General features: G+C 41.0%; 1 protein-coding gene across 2 annotated transcripts in view; it reads left to right on the plus strand.

The window, feature by feature from the left end:
* ASMTL (acetylserotonin O-methyltransferase like) overlaps positions 1–20,852 on the plus strand; it is a 32,877-nt gene extending 12,025 nt beyond the window's left edge. The window contains exons 7-13 of one of the 2 annotated variants that reach the window (XM_082498202.1): positions 2,735–3,161; positions 6,283–6,445; positions 8,239–8,423; positions 10,373–10,502; positions 11,616–11,759; positions 12,230–12,352; positions 19,501–20,852. In XM_082498202.1, coding sequence (XP_082354328.1) covers positions 2,735–3,161; positions 6,283–6,445; positions 8,239–8,423; positions 10,373–10,502; positions 11,616–11,759; positions 12,230–12,352; positions 19,501–19,715 — 1,387 coding nt within the window. In that variant the 3' untranslated portion in view covers positions 19,716–20,852. Of the gene's footprint in view, positions 1–2,734; positions 3,162–6,282; positions 6,446–8,238; positions 8,424–10,372; positions 10,503–11,615; positions 11,760–12,229; positions 12,353–13,333; positions 13,929–19,500 lie in introns of those variants that run through there. The other variant, XM_082498201.1, reaches the window with a different exon arrangement.
* Positions 20,853–23,885: the final 3,033 nt, after the last annotated feature.

Consider the following 23,885-nt stretch of genomic DNA (forward strand, 5'->3'; position numbering starts at 1 on the left):
TGAAATAGTTGTTCTACATTCACCAGAACTTACTAGCAAATCTTGTTCTTGTACCTGCCTATCTCTGCTCTTTTGCAAGTTCCTTTGCAACTGGAAACACATATCTGACTGGTTCCGTGATGTGTGTATGCTGACTGGGCATCTAGCTGTTGCCTTTCCCAAGAAATAGGCGACCAAATTCTGCTTCTCCTTACCTCTTTCATGCGAGTAGTTTTTGTCTCTCTGCTCTACAAAACCACTAACTTCCTACTTAAAGGAACTAAAGGTGGGAATTGTCTAATTTGTAGATATGTGAAGATAACTAAGCTTGGGTTGTACTAACTAATAGTTGATAGAGATGCAAAAATTAGCGTACCACTTCTAATGTATTTTAAATGTTTGCTTCAGTAAAGATAAATGTGATGTCCCTGTATCTTTCAGACTATTAGTGAAGCTCAGCACTAGCTCAGATGGACTCTGTCTAATGTGGCTGAAATTTGTCTGTATTTCTACTAATGCAACTGTATGGGCCAAGCATATCTATAACAGTCATACATGTGTTCTTGCCTTTGGAAACCCATCTAAAACCCAGTCAAGCAGCTCCTTTCATGTGTAGGAGCAGTAGTGCTTGTTAGTGCAACAGTGATTTATTTGATCATTAGCTCTGTGTTGGACAATTCAGATACTGTGTACATGGATATACTATTTTGTGGCATGACTAAAGTTCTAAAGCTAGTAAAGGAAATGTGCTTTAATGTTTTTCCTCTGTTTTACCTCTTAACATTTTTGTCCCCCTTATATTATGTGTGGGTTTGATTGTTTGTTTTAAAAATCAGTTGCACACATTCCTACTGTATTGTGTGCAGGTTTGTTTGTTTGTTGGGTTTTCTGTTTGTTTTAAGTCAGTGGATGTTGCACACACTCCTGCTGAAATTACTTATCCCTTACAACAGTCAGTTACTTAAAAAATGTTTCAGTTGCAGCAGTGGTCTTTTTGTTTGTCAAAAGGTCTTTAAAGTGAGTTATATTTTTTTTATTATTATAATGCAAATTAACTGATGCTGTGCATACCTTAAAGTTAGTGCTATGCTAATAAAAGTATCTAGTTACAAAAGCCAGTCAGATTAGCCAGAGCTAGTTATGAGAGCTTTGAGATGTTCTGGGTTTTAGGATGGAAGACACTTGTTGAAACATCGATGGAACTGTTACTAATTTATATAGCCTCGTGCTTTTGGACTAGAGGCTATAGTTGTAGTAGAGAATCCTACTCAGAATCCAATGACAGAATGTAAAGTTCTGTATGAAAATAAACAGGTTGTGGCCAATTGTGTTGATGTCCTTGCTGGCAGTATGATACCACTACTTTTGATGGTCACAATGTTTTTTGCCTCCCTGTCAGCATATACCAGGATGACTTCATCCTACTGGACTGCTACTTCAGTTAAAAATTAAATAACTTTTTAGTCATTAGAATATTCCTAATTTAGATGATATAAGTCTTAAGTATGTTATAAAACATGGAATAACTTAAACAATGACACAGCTACACAGTGGTGCTTAAAATGCAAAATTAAAGGAAAAGCCCGATTCCCTAGTTTATAGAAATTCAAAAATCCCTTTTGCTGGCATACCGATTCCTCTGTTTCTCTTCAGAGACTATTGAAAAAGGAAGCCAGAAGAAAGTTCTAAAAATGTAAAGGTCTGGTTCTCATCAAATCTAAGATGAGGAATCTACAATCTTCTTTGTGTAGTAACCTTCTTTCATAAGTAGTTTGGGTAATTCCATACTATCTCAAGTTAATAGATCTGAGACTGACTGACCTTTGATTTCAAAGCTTGCTGACTGGGGTTTTCTGATTTGGTGTTATCATGTAGTAAGCATACTTCTAAGTGCCTTGTTCCTTAAATGTAAACAGTAAAATTGTTGGGCAGCTTATCTGCCTGTATGCATTTCCATTCCATGTAGTGGAATCTGCATAATTACACCTAACGAGAAATTAGATTTCCAAGTTACTTTCTGTGAAAATACATTCCTGTGCCAAATTACTAGTATTAACATGACATCTAAGAGCACAGTGTTGTGAACCATAACTCCCCTTACATCTCAGGATTACACAGGAATTGGATAGGGTTGAATGGGATAGTAGTGGATTTTATATTTGATTAGGTTGCTTCTCCCCAAGAAAGTCCTATCTTCCTGATGCTCATTTTATATGTTCCTATGGCTGAGATACACAATATGTGTACTACAGTCATTTGAGTTCTAAGATGTTGTCTTCATTGTGAGCTCCTTTTGGAGCCAGTGTGTTCCTAAAGGCCGTTCAGCCTCTTGTGGAATAGAGCTAGGGTCAGTATGCAGCTGGGCAACCCACTGGCAATGTTGATCTCAGTGACACTTGCTGTTACTGCTTTGGCAGCCAGGACTTGGAGAATGCTGGGTAACCTATGGCGACGCAATCTGACTGCAGTCAGCTGATGTACCTCCTGCTTAGGTGACTATGGCCCTTGGACCGTCTGAAGCATAAAGACTTTATGCTACTCACTTTCACTTAGTAGAAATAGTGATCCTTGTATTTATCTTGTGATTTATAAATTGAAGTGTTAAGCCTAGCTAGTAGATTTAATCCACCTCTAACTTGAGTACACTGGTCTTTATTCCAGACTCTGCAGTACTGGTGGATTTTTTTTGTGTTCTGTGCTACTTTTACTCTTAATCATATTCACATATGTGTTGGTTTTGCTTTCCCTTTCCCAGGGACAAGGCTGGTGGATATGGAATCCAGGCCCTCGGTGGAATGTTAGTTGAGTATGTCCACGGAGACTTCTTGAATGTGGTGGGATTTCCTCTGAATCACTTCTGCAAAAAGCTAGCAGAATTGTACTATCCGCCCCCTAAACATAATGTACAACATAAAAAGTATGACTCTATCCCTTCTGTGGACACTTTTGAGAACCTAAGTGATGGAGAAAGTGAATCTTCAAATTTCACAGAGCACAAAGGTGCTAGTAAGTTGGACAGCAGTGGGATGTATTCCTCAGGAGCTATTTACAATTCTGAAAACAGTTCTAGTGTCAGAACTGGTTTTGTGGTACCTTTGGAAAATCAGAATGGAGTGTCGAGGAGTGCAGCAAAACTTCCACCTAAAATTCTAGACCTGATGGATGGCTTTAGAGCTTCAAAGGTAAGGGAAAAAATAAAACTACTCATTACATTGCTGACTAATATGATTCTTTCATTGGACTTCAATATACAACAGGTATTGTGAAATACTTGAGATGGAGTAAGAATGTATTAATAATTAGAATAAAAGGACCACTGAAGTACCAGAGAATCTAAGATAGCTGAAACTTCTGGTGCAGTGCAAACACTGCATTTTTGGTATTTGCTTTTATCTGTTCTATGAAATTTCAATTATACATTTGATAAAATTTTTGTCTCTTGAGACGGGGGGAAAAAAAAGAGGTCCTCAGAATTTTTTTGTCCTTGCATGATTGACCTTGGTTATGAACGGTGCAATTGGTGTAATTGGGAGGCTTCAGAATAACAGTGCGTTCAGAAGTGGAACTCCACCAAGTAAAGTGGGATGTTGTTCACAATGCTTTTAAGAAATTTCTCATTAATTACTGATTTTTTTTTTTATTTTTTTTTACTGTTTACAAGAGCACAATCGAGCAGGAATTTACCTTTATATACACAGCAAAGAAAGCATTTAATACAGTTAACTTATCTGACTTAAAACTGTGACAAGAATTGTGTATGTTTTATTTCCTTTCTAACTTATAATGCTTAGTGTTAGGATTCTGTGGAAGATCTTCATTTTTTTACTCCCTATTAAGGAAATTATTTTTTTTTATACCCCGTTTCATGTTCCAGGTATGCTTATCTGATAATTTCCATGCAGTATCTGATGGAGGCATAACAGCTTACGAACAGAAGGTCACATGCTCTCTGTAGCAGCTAAGTGTGATGAGAAATGAGTAGCTGGACATTTTAAGAGCTGCCAAGTTTACTACTTGCAGCTGCAGTGTAGTGAAGAAGGTGAAGCAGAAATGAACACCAATTATTCTGACAGATCACTGATCTCCAAGTCATTCGTGTTTTAGGATGAGGTGAAAAACTGCTAAAGCGGCAGTGAAATGTCAAACTTGGAGCTAAAGATACAACAAATTTGAGGGGGGATGGAGGGAAGCACGCAAGACAATGAACAATGGTTTTGCTGAAACAGCAGAAAGTTGTACTTGGATCTGCAGGAAAACCATAGTGTGGTGACTGTAGATCTGTGGGCGTGCTGCTTGCAGGCATGCAAAGCAGTATTGAGAGATTTGAAATAAAACAGCCTTGAGACTGCTGCGTTTGAACTTCCTTGTGTATCCATAGGGAGCAAGTTTTCGTGTACACGAAGGGGTGAAATGATGCTTAGCACTTCTTCAATTTAAGTAAAAAAAAATAAAAATTGGAGAACCATCAGCATTTTGTTGCACATTATATACACTGTTTACAGTAATGTGATGCTGAACTTGGTTTTGTGCAGTGAAAGATGGTGGAGGCTGTAGAAGCAGAAGCTTTCCTTTCCCACTAAACCAGTGTAAAGTCATAGTATGAAGTGCTGAGTTTCATGTTGACCTAGTGGGAAATTTTTTTCTCAGGGTTTGGATCTTTGTAAAATTAATTACCTGTTGGAATGAATGCTTCCTGTGATCTGACAAAACTCATCATCTCTCCACTTGTAGAACAGGGATAAAAGCACAAAAGCATTTAGTTTCACAAAAGCTCTCAGGTTCTATTTCATTTTGATCCTTGAGTGTTGTTTCAAGGACTTCATAAAGCAGAGTGAAATCTGCAGATGGAGATGTTGCTGCCTATTTTACTCTGAACAGCTGCTGTTGCAGAACAGGAGGGGATCAGGGTTAATTAAATCATACTTTCTCAAACTTCATATGTTCTTAATTTGCATACTCTGATCCATACTCAGAGCTTTGGGGTTTTGTTGTCTTTGAAATTTTTCTTTCTCCGCACCCCCCCCCCCGCCTCAAACTGGGAATTACAGAATGCTAGAAAGAGTGATTTGGATCAGCCAAGCTTTTAACCCTGTCTTCTCACCTTCTCTTTCCTGTTCTTATAGTTTCCAGGTGATATCAGTCCGAGGATTTTGCAGGTCTTGGAAGCAAAATGGTTATACACTAGACGCAATTGGCTCAGTATTGTGAAAGCCTAGATTATAATAAATTCCAGCTATACATTCTTATTAGAAAAACAGAGGAAATTATAAAAAGAGGATGAAGATGATAAAATATGTAGGCACACAGTAGCAGACCTTCCTCAAAGTTAATCTTTTTTTCTCCACTTGATTTTTATTAAATGGAATGTCAATCCTTTTTTTTCCTTGACTGCCTTTGATGTTTACAATAGAATATTTCAGTTGGAAGGGACCTACAATGACCATCTAGTCCAACTACCTGAGTTGCCTGCAGTTGCAAAGAAGTGGATTCTGTGATTGCTTTGTGTGCTTTCACTTTTGTGCTCTACATAAGTTTCTTGGGTTTAGGTGTGTTAACTGTTTCAGAATACTGAAACTGCAGAATTGCAAATTAATTTCAAATGGAGAGGTAGATATCATCACATAGCATTAACTTTCCTCTCTGATTTGGCTAACATATCTCTACAAGTTCAGTTCAGTTTTTCAGCTTACACAGCTGTGTTGCCCATGGGTTTTTCTTCACCATCGGGCACTAGCTGTTATCTCTATTCCTCGTTTGATACATACATGTCCTGTTAAGGTGTGCATGTAGTGTAGTTGTGCTCTGAAGTTTGGTTGGTTTTTTTTTTCCATAATTTTTATGAAACAAAAGCCAGTATTATAGCATCTGAAGCTGTTACACTGCCTTAGTGGAGCTTTCCAGTTCCTCATGTTTTGGGTAAATCAAATTTAATTTGATCTTTTGGTATTGGTTCAGATACTCAAGGATGTTTGGCCATATGGAACAAGCTCATAGATGGAGATATGCTAAATATCTGAATAAAGAGTGGTCTTCATACAAAATCTGTAGCCTGCATTCCAGAATATTTTGAGTTCCCTTCTCTCCCAGACACCTCTGTTCAAAATTCTGTTACTTGGCTGAGATAATGAAACCCTCTGAGATGGAAGGAAATGTATCATAGCAATTTTTAGGAGTTTTGTTAAACTGTTAAACTTGTTAAAGAACAGTTGTGTAGAATAATTCCAGGCAAGAGATATAGTTCTTTTGTTTCTTGATTGCAGACTTTTAAATACAGCATGCTAACAATTTTTTTCCTACATGTAGGCTCTGTTTGTAGCCTCTAAGCTGAAGATATTTGATTATCTAAAAGACAAAGGTCCACTGAAGGCTGTGGATATTGCAAATGAGGTTGGAGCCTCTGTGTGTGGAACAGAAAGACTCCTTGATGCGTGCAGTGCTCTTGGATTACTGGAGAAAACACCACAAGGTGACTAATTTCTCATCCTTCCCAACTGCATGTAGTACTGAAAGACATGCAGAACTGGAAGAAATGCTTTGAAGGTCACAGGGTCTGACTTGATATTGTGGGTAACTTGGATTTGGGGGAAAGGGGAATGGATCATTGCTTCTTTGCTTTCATTATTAGTAACTGGCATTGCTTCATTTGGGGGCAGGCTTTACGTAAATAGCACATTCAGGTCTCTGAGGAATCCTTAAATTGCTTTTGCTCTCAGGACATAGTATGGACCAAATTTCTAAGAAAAAATTATATGGGCAGTCCCAGCCGTGTAATAGCTCAGATGTATCATTTGCACTTGGGTCACAATAACCCCATGCAATCCCAGGCTTGGGGAAGAGAGGCTGGAAAGCTGCCATACAGAAAAGGACCTGGGGGTGTTGGTCAATAGCTGGCTGAATATGAGCCAGCATTGTGCCCAGGTGGCCAAGAAGGTGAATAGTGTCCTGGCATGTATCAGGTGTAGTGTGGCCAGCAGGACAAGGGAAGCGATTGTCCCCTTGTACTCCGCGCTGGTGAGGCTGCACCTCAAATACTATGTTCAGTTTTGGGACTCTCACTACAGGGAAGTCATAGAGGTGCTGGAGCGTGTTCAGAGAAGGGCAACAAAGCTGGTGAGGAGTCTCGAGCACAAGTCTTATGAGGAGTGGCTGAGGGAACTGGGGTGGTTTAGTCTGGGGAAAAGGAGTCTCAGGGGAGACCTTATCGCTCTCTACACCTACCTGAAAGGCGGGTGTACTGAGGTGGAGGTCAGTCTCTTCTCCCAAGTAACAAGCAATAGGATGAGAGGAAACAGCCTCAAGTTGTGCCAGGGGAGGTTTAGACTGGATATTAGGAAAAATTTCTTCACCAAAGGGGTCATCAAGCATTGGAACAGGCTGCCCAGGGAGGTGGTTGAGTCACCATCCCTGGAGATACCTAAAAGATGTGTAGATGTGGTGCTGAGGGACATGATTTAGTGGTGGACTTGGTAGTGTTAAGTTAATGGTTGGACTCAATGATCTTAAAGGTCTTTTCGAACCTAAATGACTCCGATTATATCTAAAATAAGGACTAAATTCCATTCCCTTCTGCAGCAATGCAAAGTTACAATCTTTAGCAGAGAATCAGGGTTATAACGAGGAGAGCTCTGGAATGCATTCCTCTTCATGGACAACAGCTTAAATTTTAGTGCCCCTACTGTAACAGTGCTTGAAAGGTGTATGTAGGTGAGGAAGTCAGTATTAGGATTAACTTTTTCAATCTGCACTATGTAGTTATAAGTTTCCATATGCATCATTTACATAGTAAGAAACGGTCAAGTGCCAAGAAAAGGAAATAAAGGAGGCTTTTAACTCTGTTAGAGGACAAGACCAAGGAGAAAGCCCTAAAGGCAAAACATACTGGAGAAAGCTTGAATTTAAGAGAAGGAGAAACCATAATCTAAAGAAAAATGCATTAAAGAATGAAGAAATTCTAATACTTTACCTTGAATATCAGGTGTATAACTGAGGTACTCTGGTTTAAAAACAAAAATAAAAAATCAGTGCCTATCTATATCTGCCAGCATCTAAATTCTTTTTATAAACAAAGTACCTGCTCCTTTAAGAATGAGAAGACCTTCAGAATTATTTCATAGGAGTCTTTGCACAAAAAATAATATGATCCTAAGATCAGGATTTGCTAGCTATTTAACAGCTATTCAGGAAAACATGCCTCTAGATTTTGAATGACAGTTGAAAGTACTGAAACAAAGCTGGTTACAGTTGTTTTCTTCCTCTAAGGTTACAGTAATACAGATTCAGCAAATACCTACCTGACCTCAGATGGTGAATACTCACTTCATGGCTACATTATCCACTCTAATGACCACCTTTGGCCTCTCTTCACAAACTTGGAGTCTGCTGTCAAAGAAGGGAGCAGGCAGAACCATCGAGCCTTTGGAAAGAAAGCAGAGGATTTATTTAAGGTAATATAAACTCTTATTAGTATCAAAACTTGCTGTAAGGAGTCCAGAACTGATCTAGGGGCAAATGGAGACAAAGCTGTCGAAGAAAGTTGGTCAGTCTCAGAAATTGTAGAAAAACAATGCAACTTGTTAGTGTCAGACTTCTGTTCCCTTCAACTTTAGGATCTAAAGTGCTGGAGCAATCACAGAATATACTGGGAAATCTGAGTGCTGACAAAAATTCTGTGGCTAAAGTGTTGTCCATCCAGCTAACACACTCCCAAAACAGCCTCTGGGCCTGTTTTAATTTACATTTATGTGGCCTTTTTATAACACCGGGTAGCACCTTATCACATATGTTCTTCTTCCATACTGGATGCCAATCATTTGGTACTGATGTACATCCAGTTCAATCTGTGCTGCCTGTGTAATCAAAGCTGTTTTCAAAGTTGCTTTGTGCTGTTGCAGTGGAGAAGGGATCCAGTCTCTTTTATGAAGGCTTGTAGTGTTGTATATGCTTCAAGCTGGTATATATTGCTGATAAGAATTCTAATCCTTTCTTCCATCTGTTTCCATCTCTGTAGCATTCCTTTTCCAATGGTAGCCCAGGTGAATGTGTTCAGACTGGAGAGTCACTTAGGGTTATAAGTATCCTAACTTGTCAATTATCCACCTGTGAAGCAAGTTGGGGGACATATTTGTGCCTGTTTAAGGAGAGGGCTAGTAGAGTGAGCAGAATATGCTAGGACTTCATCTCCGACAGCAGTGCTGGCTTGAAGTGTACTTCAGACTACATCTTGGGGTTCTTAATTTGTAGTTCCAGATGCTGATGAAGCCAGTCTCCTAAAGGAGATGTCTACATCCCTCGTATACAGGTGATGGAAGGAAATAAGGGGTTTTGGAGACTTAAGGTCCTGTTAGCTTAATATTAGTACCTAGATTACTGGTGGACAGAACCTCCTTTAGGAATCCTTCAAAGGCTATTTTAAACAGAGTTTAGATGCTTTGCTTTTAGGATAGCTGCTGCAGTAGATGCTTAAATTTATGTGTGAATGAAGTGTTTTAACGTAGGTGAACTGGATCTCATCCTTCGTTAAACATCTGGATTACCAACTTGAGTTTGCTTGGGTGATGCTTGTGGCAGGAGGCACCACCAGTTCAGGCCTGGGCTCCATATGCATACAGGATAGTATGTCCAAGCAGAATATATGGGCTGCCTATGGCGCTACACATACCTATCAGCCTGGGGATACTTCCACTTCATAGTAGCTGTTAAGCTATAAATAACTGATGAAATCCGTATGAAAGTGAGCCATAAAGGGATTCATGCTTATGTATCATTTCAAAGGTAAAGGCATGAGGTTGTGGTACTGAATGCTTGCTTCTCATCTAATCAAAAAACCCAGAATGAGCTTTTATGTTTCTGGTTTAAGTTACGGTCCAATCATCTACTTATTTTCCCATCATGGGAGAATAAATGTCAGAATTAAATGAAAGCAATTTATGACTATATCAAGAAGAAGAAGGAATGCTTCGGGAGACTGAAAGGAAAAAACTCAATCTGTCCTTTCAAACAGTTTAAAGTCTGGAGACATTTTGCTGTGGAGCAAATGTGTTAGTAAATGTTTATCAAAGGCACAGTATTTCTTTAAAAAGCACTTTTCAGATTATCCTTTCTTCCTGCTATGCTGCCCCAGCTTCAGTGGGCGGAAGAGTTGAATTTAACCAAGACCAGGTTCAAACCAACCCAGTGTATGTCCTTTGAGACACACTGCAAAAGATGTGTGATCAGAATTTTCAAGAGGAGGCAAAAATCTGCTTATCGCTACAGTGAAACAGCAAAGGGTTTGGATCTTTTAATTTTAGAATTCTGACGTTCTAGTAGGTGCGTACCTACTGCCTTGGTCATACATAGTTCTAGTTAAGTAATGAAAATATACTTCAGTTACTGTGCTTTTTTGCCTTCTTAGGACTATTATCACAGCCAGGAGGTGAAGCAACGTTTTATGGCTGCCATGCACAGCATTGCCCACCTGACAGCAAGAGACGTGGCTACAGCATTTGATCTTTCACAGTTTAAATCCGCTTGTGATTTAGGAGGTATTGCCTGTAATTGAACTGCTGCACATATTAAAGGGAAAAGCTTGATTTCAGTTCCATATTTTATTACTTTAAACTTATGTATACTTTTTTACTGGAACTGCAGTAATATTGTCTACTGTTGTTTTTCTGGTATTGTAATGTCAGAATAAAAAGACTGAGTGCAGTTAACTGACAGTAGTGTTACTCAAATGGTATTTGAGTAGTTTCACATCAGTGAATGTCACAGTCAGTTATATACTGGCACATAGCTCAGTACAGAAAACAAGATAGCTTGTGGCTCAGCTGATAGAATATTGGGCTGAGCTCCGTTTTCAGCTGTGCTGTTGCTGTCCTTTGGCATGTCTAAGATTTTCAAAAGTAATGAAGGATTTATTTCCGAATCCTTCTGTATTCGGGTGTCAAACTTGAAACACTGCATTGCTAGAACACAAAGGTTGGATTCTTCTAGAATGGATTTAAGGGGTTTGTGTGTTGTTTTAATTATTAATATCTAAGATGACCACCAAAATGGTGAAAACCAATGAAAACCTGAGGAAACTCTTCTTGTTAGTGTCCTTTTTTACCCTGTGCTAGGAGTGGGAGAGAGGGAGTGTTATTAGGGAAAGATCCACTGAAGGAAGAACGCTTTACTTAGTGCCTGGGGAGGTGGACAGCATGTCGGAGGAATTAACACAGTACTGGTGCGACCTTTGCCATTTGTGCAGAGACTGCAAGACTTTACTGTTCCTATCCTTCACCATGCTGGAGAGTGTCACACTGCAGGTATCAGTGCTTTGTGAATGGCAAATAGCTGTAGTGCTCTTCATCCACAAATTACAGGTCCTTGCCCTTAATGTTTTTCTGGCTGCCAAAAAGCCTGAAGTACTGGTATCAAAGGTCATATTAGCAATTCTGTGACAGTAAGGAATAACACCTCCATTCCCCAAACTTTAAAGCATTGCTCTATCCACAAGGAAGTGCTATTGCCCATGATAACTGTGGAACTGTCTGTCTACTTCTAATTCTGATTTGAGGCCCCTATCTTAATGTTATATACAGCCTTGTCTTTAAAACTGTCTGCAAATGCTGGGAGAAAACACTTGATTTGGCTTTTTTTAAAACTTTCAACAGGTTGCACTGGAGCTCTGGCTCATGAATTAGTACAAATATACCCAAATCTCAAGGTCACAGTATTTGACCTTCCAGAAGTCATTGCAAACACCTCTTACTTTCAGCCTTCAGGACAACACACAGCTCCAGTGACGTTTGTATCAGGTAAATGTAACACGTGATCTTTTGTCTTATTTATCCTGGAGCACAGAGCAGGCTCTTTTCCTGCAGAAAATGGTGTGCTATCCTGCTCCAACCACAAACGTGTGTCTTAGTACAAGGCAATGTAGGCTCACCCACGCTAAATGGGGACGTTGTATTTCTCAAGCCTGTGGGGATAAAAATAAACTGGCTATGATTGGAGAATGTGAATAAATAAGTATGAACTAGTCATTTTTGGGTACCACTGGGAGTAGAAGCTGCATGTTCTTTTCTCAGGCTTTTCTTATCTAGGTATTATATGTTACAGAATTCTTACCTGTGATCTGCTCTGCTCTTTAACTACTCTTCCCTTATCTGCAAATCAGTGCACCTCTATACCTGTTCATTCTTGTTTCTTTCTGCTGAAGCTCCTAGTTCCTCCACAATAATTTCATTTCGTTGTGTAGGAATGTACTAACTCTGCTTCCCAACAGGTGACTTCTTCAAGGATAACCTTCCAGAAGCAGATCTTTATATTCTTTCACGTATTCTTCATGACTGGCCTGATGAAAAGGTACATGTGCTGTTAAGCAAGATATCAGCTGTTTGCAAACCAGGTAAGTTTTTTCACCTTGGGGGCTTAAAGGTGCATGTTAATGCATAAATATAATGTGTAATCATAAGAAGCTCATATTAAAAAAAAAAAAAAAAGCGTCTTTTTCTGTCTGATGCTAGTAGCCTTTGCTTGAATGTCTATGCTTGCATTATGGTAACACCTACTAAGAAAAAAAAAAAAAGGAAACAAAGCTGCTAATAAAGCTTTAGAAAATAAGCCCTTACTATAGTTGCAGGCTTCACGTACCACTACATCATCTCCCCCCTCTGCCATGCCCAGTCTTTCTTACTGAGCCCTGTATCATCAAATACTTAAGCATGTGCTTATCTCTATACATACAACTAGCCTAACTAAAGTTCCTTTGGGTTAATCAAGAAGCAGCAGTTTGTTTTGCTAGCTCAGTGGTGCCAGAATATGATAAATTGGAGTTCAGAACTATTTTATGCACAGATTTCTTGAGAAATATGTAGCCTCTTCTGCTTTCTCCTACATTTGGACAGTGTAAAAGAAGAAAAGCCTGACTGCTAAGATCCACTGATTCCTTAATCCAACAGGATTAACTGTTACCATGGAGTTTGTTTCATATGAGAGCATTCAAAATGAGGTCTAGGCCATAAAGCATAATCCTGTTTGTAAATTATGAAAGAAAATTGTGGGTGACTGTCTTAATCTTCTGATGTGAAGGCTGGGGCATTGCAGATGCTTAGAAGAGTTGTTTGGTTCAAATGGAAACAAGACTGAGTTTAAGAACATAGTCAGGAAGTGATCTGAACTTCACTGAAGTGGAGACAGTGCTCTAAACTCCCCTTTTTAACAATTAATGGTTGTTTCCAGGAAGAGATTGCTGCAGGTAAATTTCCATCTCTGATTTCCACTGAAGACCATTAGAACACTAGTTAGAGGGACACCTCTGAACAAAACACTGGAAACTTGAAGCTAGAAATGCTTTACTGAACCACTTTTGGTTGTTTTCGAAATGCAGGAAATGCCTTGCTAGTGGCAGAAATTGTGCTTGATGAACAGAAGACGCACCCTCCTAGAGCTGTACTGCAGTCCCTCAGTATGACTGAAGGCAAGCAGAGAAGCAGCTCAGAATATAAACAGCTACTGGAGAAATATGGATTCACAAATGTACAAATTAAGATCACAGGAAACTTACTAGATGCTGTTTTGGGCTTCAGGAGGAATCTGTCACCGTAGTGTGCCCAGAAGCAAACGGGGATGCCGAGTTTTTACAACACCTGTGTGATATACTCATCATCGACCAGCACATTGTCAGTTTAGGATCGTTTCGACCCTTTATCTCTGAAGCATAGTTGTTACAGGCCTTGTATAAAAGTTGGACTGCAGCTTCTGGAGGAGCGAGTTCTATGCATTTAAAAAGTGTCTGGGGCAGGCCAAAACTCCTACATAGTAAACACCTTTATGTCCAGTTCTTTTGGCTAGTTTGCAGACCATATTAAGCTTAGACTTGACATAGCTGTATAGCATGGCAAGTTCAAACTACAAGCTTGTATGAACCTCATTAATACCTTATTTTTTTTGGACCTTAAAATTAAAGAGAATTCTCTCCCTGCGGTGTATTCAGTGGTTACTGCTCATTTTTATCAGAAATAAATTTTATTTATCAGAAATAATTTTACCAAGGATAAATCATGCTTGACCAATCTGATAGCTTTCTATGATGTTATAACTGGTTGGCTGGATGAGGGGAAAGTCGTGGATGTCATCTACCTTGACTTTAGCAAGGCTTTTGACACTGTCTCCCATGACATCCTCATTAGGAAGCTGAGGAAGTATGGGCTAGATGAGGTGACAGTGAGGTGGATTGAGAGTTGGCTGCGGGACAGAACTCAGAGGGTTGTGATCAGCGGCACAGAGTCTAGTTGGAGGCCTGTAACCAGTGGTGTCCCCCAGGGGTCAATACTTGGTCCAATTTTGTTTAATATATTCATTAATGACCTGGATGAGGGGACAGAGTGTATCCTCATCAAGTTTGCTGATGATACCAAACTGGGTGGGGTGGCTGACATCCCAGAGGGCCGTGCTGCCATCCAGGGTGACCTGGACAGACTGGAGAGCTGGGCAGAGAAGAACCTAATGAGGTTCAACAAAAGCAAGTGCAAGGTCCTGCCCCTGGGGAGGAAGAATGCTAGGCACCAGTACAGGTTAAGGGCAGACCTGCTGGGAAGTAGCTCTGAGGAGAAGGATCTGGGGGTGCTAGTAGACAGTAAATTATCCATGGCCCAGCAATGTGCCCTTGTTGCCAAAAAGGCCAATAGAATCCTGGGCTGCATAGGGAAGAGTGTGGCCAGTAGGTCAAGGGAGGTCATTCTCCCCCTCTACTCTGCACTGGTGAGGCCACAACTGGAATACTGTGTCCAATTTTGGACTCCCCGGTTCAAGAGGGACAGGGAACTGCTGGAGCGAGTCCAGCGAAGAGCAACTAAGATGATTAAGGGCTTGGAGCATCTCCCTTATGAGGAGAGGCTGAGAGAGCTGGGACTCTTTAGCCTGGAGAAGAGAAGGCTGAGGGGAGACCTTATTATGGCATACAAGTATCTAAAGGGTGGGTTGAAGGAGGATGGAGCCAGGCTCTTTTCATTGGTTCCAAGTGACAGGACGAGGGGCAATGGGCACAAGTTAGAACACAGGAAGTTCCGTTCAAATACACGGAAACAGTTCTTTACACTGAGGGTGACAGAGCACTGGCACAGGCTGCCCAGGGAGGTTGTGGAGTCCCCTTCCCTGGAGATTTTCAAGACCCGCCTGGATGCAGTCCTGAGTAATGTGCTCTGGGCAATCCTGCTTTAGCAGGGGAGTTGGACTAGATGATCTCTAGAGGTCCCTTCCAACTCTGAAAATTCTGTGATTCTGTGATAAAAAAAAAAAAAAAAATGAATCCTGTCCCACCTGTATGAATTTGGGAATGCTAGTCCTCTTTTTCACTTTTCTGTGGGGCTTTACTCAAACATCTCAAGGATACCCTTTTTTAAGCACTCTTTCCACAGGCAAAAGTGAAAATAGGACAAAGGTCAAGCATGTTCCTACAGCAGCTATGTCACAGAGAAACTTCAGCAGCCTCTGACCTCCAGCCACAGTATGTACCCACACAGGCTGCAGTTGAGAGCTGTTCCTATCAGTTCTGGGTTTTTCTGAATATGATTAGATGGCCATATATGCTTTCTGTCTCATTCCTTGAGATGAGTTTTAGGATTTATGTATAAATTCTCTTAGGAAAATTAAAAGTAGAAGTTTCTTCACGTTCCAGTCTTTAATTGGATAAGTAGCGTATCCCATCTCTTCAAGTAATTTGTCACTGATACCACTTCTAATGTTTTGGGTTTGTTTTTTTCCCTGATACTTCATTGATATTTATTTTTTTCTATTTAAAGTATACTTTGTAGTGGAAGCCTTTCTGGAGATTAAAGTTGTACTTTCAAACTGGCTTTCTTCTCTATCAGTTGTGAGTTTCTTGCCTGCCACAATTCTACAGCAATAATCCCAGTAAGCCAGTGTGAAGGAGGTTGTGCCTATGCTGGATCACCAACCTCAGCAAATTAAAGGGAGTTGATAAGCAAGGTCAAGAGTTGCTTCTGCCTGGTAGACCCTGTTTTATGTTACTTAATCAGAAGTTACTTTGCTCTTTGAGCACTGAGTAAAGCAAAAGTGCCACATTGATTCAATTCATCATGAGAAACATGCTTACTACAGAGCACCTCAGCTGTACAAAATCAGGGAAATGTCAGACTTTTACCACATTGGGCTTCTTAATTCTTAGCAGAGGTTTTTATGAATGGAAATTTGACTGATCTCATCTGTACAGGCATTTAAAGAGACAAGGCAAAATATTCAACAATTGAATAAATTTAAAATAAGGGTTTTTTCCATATTGACATGAAGCTTGCCACTATGCTTAACAGGTTTGTATTTTGACAGGGATTCATTCCAGCAATCAGACGTTTCTCATCTCACAGTTACTCATAAAGTTCATCATGCTGTTCTGAGTGAGAAAATTTCAACCCTAAAGTTGGCACTGCTGTAACTGTCACAGACTTTAAAACTGTGCCTCTAAGTACTATGTATCTGACTGTAAAATTTGAATAGAACGTGCTTGGCTACCGCACGACCTCAATGTACTCTGTGATTAAAGCACAACACGCTACACACACTGAGCATTAGTCCCCCAGGCATGGTGTCTGTGGTAATGCACCGCAGCTTTGCACTCTCAGTATAATTAAGCATTGGAGAGGTTGCCCAGAGAGGTTGTGGAAGCTCTGTCCTTGGAGGTTTCAGGATCTGAAAACAAAGCCCTGGACAAGCTGAGCTGACTGTAGTGCTGCCCCCTTTCAAGCAGGAGGTTGGCCTAGGGATCTCCTGTGGTCCATTTCAGTCTAAGCTGTTCTATAATCATTTGACGTAGCCCAGTCACCTGAGAAATGATAAACTCATCTTCTTTCATTAATGTCCAAATTAAGTTTTGCAGTTGTTCTGGAGAAAGCTGGTATGTTTTCCTGCCTGATAGAAGGGGTGGATTTAATGGTGTTACACTGAAAAGACTTCCTAAGCAATAGGCATAACTGAGCAAAATTTGGGCCTGTTTGCTAATCAAGACATGAAGAGTGAGGGGGCTAAGTTTAAAAATCCAAATAGACTTCTTCCAATAAAGCCTGTAAGTTTTATGCTCCTTGGGAAGTGACGTTCAGCTATGCCTTCTTGAGGATGCTGTCTTTTAATCACATTCTGCCTTAACAACAGTTTAGAGGGAATGTGATGAACAGAAAACAGTTTTTTGAGGTGGGGAATCATGGGGGTTAACAGAATGATAAATGAATAATAGAAACAAGAACTTCAGCAATTGCCCACTGAATGCCGAGGCAAGAATCCTTGAGGAAGATAGAAAGAGAAGTTTGTAAGAAAAGAGACACAGCTTGGTTGGCTGTCCTAGGTCAATCATTTTTATATCAATTTTTGACCTTGATACAGCCATTAACCAGTACTTGTGCCTGGAAAAGTAATGGGGTAGAAGTGAAGGGTAGTGCTTCATGTGAGCCACCCAGTGCAAAGCTTAGGAAGAGCTATTTAACAACTAAGCCCCTCTCAATTCAGTTTTGGATGTGTTAGCTGACTCCTGGATAGTGGAAGTATTTAACGGGGGGGGGGGGGGGGGGGGGGGGGGGATTTGTTGTGGAGGACTAGCACCTTTGGAAATTATACCCTTGCTAAACAATGGGAATCTGGATTAAATGATTTACTAATTCTGAAAAGACTGTTATGACCATTAATTTTTATCTCCTATAAAATAACAGCCAAAATTTCTTTATCAAAGTATTTTTTTAATTTCTTTATCAAACACTGAAAGGGTTGAAAGCTAACTCTGTTTCAGTCCCTCTCATGAAGAAATTTCAATTACATTAGTAAATCTTCACTAACTGTAGAGAGATTATTTTTTTTTTTCTTTTTGCCTGTACTAACTTAATTGTGTCTCATTTTTGAAGGTGTTCTTTCCACGTTGGTTGTGATTTCTGGGTATATTTTTCTAGATTACCCCAATGTTATCTGGGTGTCCCAGATAACTTGCCGTGGCAAAATATAATGACTGTTCTACTTGTGTCCTCTTTTCAGAATCTATGAAATTTGGACACCGTCTTCTCAAGCTGTAAGACAATGGTGACTTAGAAATTACCGTCCTGCATTACTCTAGCTAGCAGTGTTTGCTGTGTAATCAGGAACAGCAATTCTCAGGTGCCTCTGTTGAAGGCAAAGGCAAATCCACAGCAAAAGGCAGGGGAGGGAGGCGGGAATGGAAACCACTTGAATCAGAACAAATGGACTTTATCACCTTAACTTTTTGATACCTAAATATGAGGAATTCAGATCATCTAGTCACCTTGAGCTCTCCAGTCAGTAGAAAAACAGGCATTTTCAGAGGATGATTTGTCTCACCTCTGTGTGAAAGGAAATTTCCTGGTTTTCCTAATAAAAGTGATTATACATTGAATAGTGGATAGAGTGTATTTGAAGAGCTAGCTGAAATACAGCTATCTAAACTATGGATGACTGAATTAGGGCAGAAGAATCCCACTGGAGAGATAATGTAGGTTGAGGCTCACCTCAGACATGCTTGGCTAATCCTTTTTCTTTGTGAAGCAAACTTGTGTCATTGGTTCATCACAGGGTAAGTGGCTTCAACTTGCATTTAGCAAGGTAGCTGATGATACGGGGAAGAAACAGGGAACCTATTGATAAGCTTCCTGAAGGACTTTCATGGCTCCTGTTAGTTAACACTGAGGTCTCAGCCAGCAATTTTATCTGCAGATCTCAGTCTCTTCTCTAAAAAACTGCAATGTTACATTTACTTTACTTTTTATCAGTTGTTAACTGTCTAAGGTGTATGGGTAGGAATGGCTCTGAAGAGATTGGCTTAAGGGTCAGAAAGATATGAATGTTATACAGCACTTAGCGGTACTAAATTCACTGTAAAATATTGCTATTTTGATCTGAGTTGGTGGCCTCCTACCCCCACTGTGCCAAGAGAAACCACCACGTAAGATGCAAGGCCAAAAGCCAATGAGTAAAACAACACTCGTTTTGTCAGCAGCCCACTCTTGTTCTCCCTTTCCCCTCACGGGTCTGAAGATGGAGAAGGAGGCTGTGTGTAAACAGGATCATTTAAGTTCTGCTTGCATCCCTACATCAGTGCCACCACAAAGGCCTCAGTTCCTACAGAAATAACGTACAACATTGACTTCTTTGCTTCTATAATGCTCACCATCCACCATTTTGTCTGTTTGGCACCATTTCGATGAATGTGAAGCAGCAATATATCCCAAAGAGATGTAACTACTCTTCCTGTCTTACTGTTAAAACCTCATGCCAAGTCTACAGAACTCATCCCTTCTTCCCCTGAAAACAGAGACGTGACTTGACTTGCGAGCGTTTGATCCCTCTGTAGTGTGGAAGGGAATTTCCTGGGTTTTGTGAGAGGAGTGTGTTATACATTTCATAGTCAATTAGTCATTTCATAACAGAGCAAATCCATAAATGAAATCACCTGTGTCTTGTAGTTTGCACCCTTATATATGTTAGCAGAAATTCTCTTGCCTGATAATGGATTAGTACTGTTGCATGTATTTGTTTTTGAATTAGGCTGTGGGATTTTGCTGGCTGAAATGGTGTTGGATGATGAGAAGAAGATCAGGAGCACAGCTCTGCTGCAGTCTTTGAACATGCTTGTGCAGACAGAGGGAAAGGAGAGAAGTGGCTCTGAGTATCGACGCTTACTGGAACAACATGGATTCACAAATGTCAAAATCAGATTGACAGGAAGTTTGCTAGATGTCGTTCTCTGTGTTAAGACCTAGAAAAGAATTAACTTAGTAGTAAAATCTGTATGTTTCTAGTCATGTTTGATGTTTTGTAATTGTGCAAATACATTCTCAGTTTCCCATCAGTATCATAAACAAGAAGTGTTATGTCAGCATTCTGAAACTACTTTTCAAAAGGGGGAGAGATTGATTGCATTTATTTTGAACTTTAGTAAAATGATGCCAGGAGATTCTGGCATCATTTGATGTTAGTGATACTGTGGCTGCACAACACTTGTAGTACCCTCAGAAATAAGTCTCCAACCACAAACGGTGTCAGCAGCCTTATGGCAGTATTCACCTTGCTGAGAAATCAGTTTCTTCATACTTGGTGCAGTTAGAATAATCCAGTTTTTAGACCAGCACACATTGCTTTGCCCCTTTTTCAGGAGGTTAAAGCAGGTATCATTTCAATACTCCATCACCGTCCATTTTAATATTATTTTATGTTACACCCTCTACTGTAAATAAAGAAACATTGTCTAAGGAAGTCTGGAAACCACTACTGCAATGGTGTAGTCAAGATAGGAAGCAGAACTGGAGCAGCAGCTTCTCAGGAGAGTCCAGACAGACTCCTCTGCCTTCTGTGAGGCATCTGAAAAAAAGCAGTTGTTTAAAAGTGCAAGTGTCATCTGTGATTATAATTGTAGAGGAAATGTGGGGGCACCACATTTGGTTCAAGAACATCCTCCTCCTCCTTTTTAGCCCTGCTTAATTTGTGAGCTATTATGAAAGTGGATACCAGAACACGAGATTAGATAAAGAACAGAAAAGAGAGAAAAAAAAAAAAAAAAAAAAAAGGAGTGCAGAAACAGAAGGAAAAGCATGGTACTAAAGAGAAAAGGATTTCCCTCAGATGCATCAGAGCTCACAAGGTGAACAGGACAGGACAACTAATGACTGAACAGTTTCCTGTCACAAAAGTTACGTACGTTTTGCCTTCCGTTTCCAAACCGACAACACTTCAGAGTCCCAGAGTATCATGTTCTTTTTTAGTCAATAGAAAATTTTATAGGGAACAAAATCCTAACCTTGCACATATTGTGTTGTGCTATGAGAGTATTAACATTCAGTTACAAGCTTTTTTTAAGAGAAAACCACCACACTAAGCTGTCTGTGCCTGCCTGAGAATACGCGCACTACAGCCTTTCCTTAATTACATCCAAAATATGGTCCTGTCACACTGTGTCCTCTTGTGGGCACAGGAGTCACTTCATAGAATCATAGAATAGTTTGGGTTGGAAGGGACCTTTAAAGGTCAGCTAGTCCAGCCCTCCCTGCAATAAGCAGGGCCATCTTCAACTAGATCAGGTTGCTCAGAGCCCTGTCCAACCTGACCTTGAATGTTTCCAGGGATGGGGCATCTAACACTTCTCTGGGCAACCTGTTCCAGTCTTTCACCACCCTTACTGTAAAAAATTTCATCCTTATATCTGGTCTAAATCTTTCCTCTTTCTGTTTAAAGCCATTACCTTTTGTCCTATTGCAATAGGCCTTGCTAAAAACTTTATCCCCATCTTTCTTATAATCCCCCTTTAAGTATTGAAAGGCTGCAATAAGGTCTCCATGGAACCTTCTCTTCTCCAGACTGAACAACCCCAACTCTCTCAGCCTGTCCTCATAGGAGAGGTGCTCCAGCCCTCTCATCATCTTTGTGGCCCACCTCTGGACCTGCTCCAACAGGTCCATGTCTTTCCTGTGCTGAGGGCTCCAGAGTTGGATGCAGTACTCCAGGTGGGGTCTCACCAGAGTGGAGTAGAGGGGCCCTGCTGGCCACACTGCTTTTGATGCAGCCCAGGATATGGTTGGCTTTCTGGGCTGCGAGCGCACATTGCTGGCTCATGTCCAGCTTTCCATCCACCAGTACCTCCAAGTCCTTCTCAGCAGGGCTACTCTCAATCCCTTCATCCCCCAGCCTGTACTGTTACTGGGGGTTGCCCTGACCCATGTGCAGGACCCTGCACTTTGCCTTGTTGAACCTCATGAAGTTCACATTGCCCCACTTCTCAAGCTTGTCCAGATCCCTCTGGATGGCATCCCGTCCCTCAGGCGTGTCAACTGCAACACTCAGCTTGGTGTCATCTGCAAACCTGCTGAGGGTGCGCTCGATCCGACTGTCTATGTCATTGATGAAGATATTGAACAGCACTGGTCCCAATACGGACCCCTGAGGGACACCACTTGTCACCGGTCTCCATCTGGGCATTGACTCATTGACCACTACCCTCTTGATGCAACCATCCAACTTCACTGTATCTGTATTACAATTTAGAATATAAAATAGCACACAATTTACTTTGTATCTTTTGATATGTAAAAAAAAAAAAAGTTATAGTGATGTATAATACATAGCGTGTCGTACCACAGCAGAGACAAAGGCCGTGCCTGGCACATCCTGTTCTCTCAACATCGTTTCTGAGACAGTCTCATTTTGAAATCCTGCAAAGTACATACATGTGTAAGCAGTGGTTTCAGAGACCTCAACTACTGCAACTTTGTGGTTCACCAGTCAACGATTTAAAAAAATATTTGGCTTTATTTACTTCAGTAGGAAACATACATTAAAAGTGAAAGCAGTAACAAAAGTTGCATGTGAACTAATTCCCTCCAGCTAAAACAATTTCAAGACTTACTTTTAGAAAGAATAGGTGTAATTTCAGATAAAAGTTTGGCCATTAGATATAAAATTTCACTTTCAGCATACAATGAAATCAGCAGAAATTACTGATGGAGACCAGGCCTGTCTTTGTAGGGGCAGAGGCCCTGCCCTGAGTACCTGCTGAGGCAACCTGCAAAAGAGCTTTTCACAGCATCTAACTTTGAGCACCCAAACAAGAAGCTGGGACCACACTTCCCCATTGTTCCTCTAGGAAACTGCAGTTACGTTCTTTGGCATTTCATTGTCTCGGATCAGTTTAGTGACTGATGAAAAAGCCTGGCGATGTGACACTTGGCACTGCCATGGTGAGGAGGAGTAGGTGGGAGCAAAACCTGGAAAAAAGGAGATGCCTTCAATCAGCATTACGCTAAGGTGGCCAACATGGAGCAAAACCTGCTGGCACCCAGTATCCCAAATTCACTCCACTTTGCCTAATGGCTGCTGCTGGCACCCAGAGCCCCATGCAGAAAGCAGTGCCTCCATCCTACATTGGCTTCCAACAGTTGCCACCAAATGAGCCTCCAGTTCGCTTGGTTAGAATCATAGAATTGTTCAGGTTGGAAAAGACCTTTCAGATAAATTCCAACTGTTAATCTAGTACTGCCAAGTTACCGCTAAACCACGTCCTTCAGCAATACATCTATATGTCTTTTAAATACTCCAGGGATGGTGACTCAACCACCTCCCTGGGCAGCCTGTTCCAATGCTTGACAACCCTCTCAGGGAAGAAAATTTTCCTAATATTCAATCTAAACATCTGCTGGTGCAATTTGAGGCTGTTTCCTCTTGTCCTATTGCCTGTTACTTGGGAGAAGAGACCAACCCCCACCTCACTATAACCTCCTCTCAGGTAGTTGTAGAGAGCGATAAGGTCTCTCCTCAGCCTCCTTTTCTCCAGACTAAACAACTCCAGTTCCCTCTGCTGCTCTGCCTAAGACTTGTGCTCCAGGACCCTCACAAGCATCACTGCCCTTCTCTGAACATGCTCCAGAACCTCAATGTCTTTCTTGTAGCGAGGGGCCGAAAACTGAACACACTACTCAAGGTGAGGCCTCAGCAATGCGGAGTACAGGGGGACAATCGCTTCCCTAGTCCTGCTGGCCACGCTATCCAGGATGCTGTTGGAGTTCTTGGCCACTTGGGCACACTGCTGGCTCATATTCAGCCGGCTGTCAACTAACACCCCCAGGTCCTTCTCTGCCCGGCAGCTTTCCAGCCACTCTTCCCCCATCCTGTAGTGCTGCATGGGGTTGTTCTGACCCAAGTGCAGGACCCAGCACTTGGCCTTGTTGAACCTCATACCATTGGCCTCGGCCCGTCAATGCTGCCTGTCCAGATCCATCTGTAGAGCCTTCAAGGAGATCAACACTCCCGCCTAACTCGGTGTCGTCTGCAAACTTACTGAGGGTGCACTCGATCCCCTCATCCAGATCATTGATAAATATGTTCAGCAAAACAGGCCCCAACACCGAGCCCTGGGGAACACCACTTGTGACTGGCTGCCAACT

Source organism: Vanellus vanellus (assembly GCF_965231255.1).
Source record: "Vanellus vanellus genome assembly, chromosome: 1".
NCBI classification, from domain to species: Eukaryota; Metazoa; Chordata; class Aves; order Charadriiformes; family Charadriidae; genus Vanellus; species Vanellus vanellus.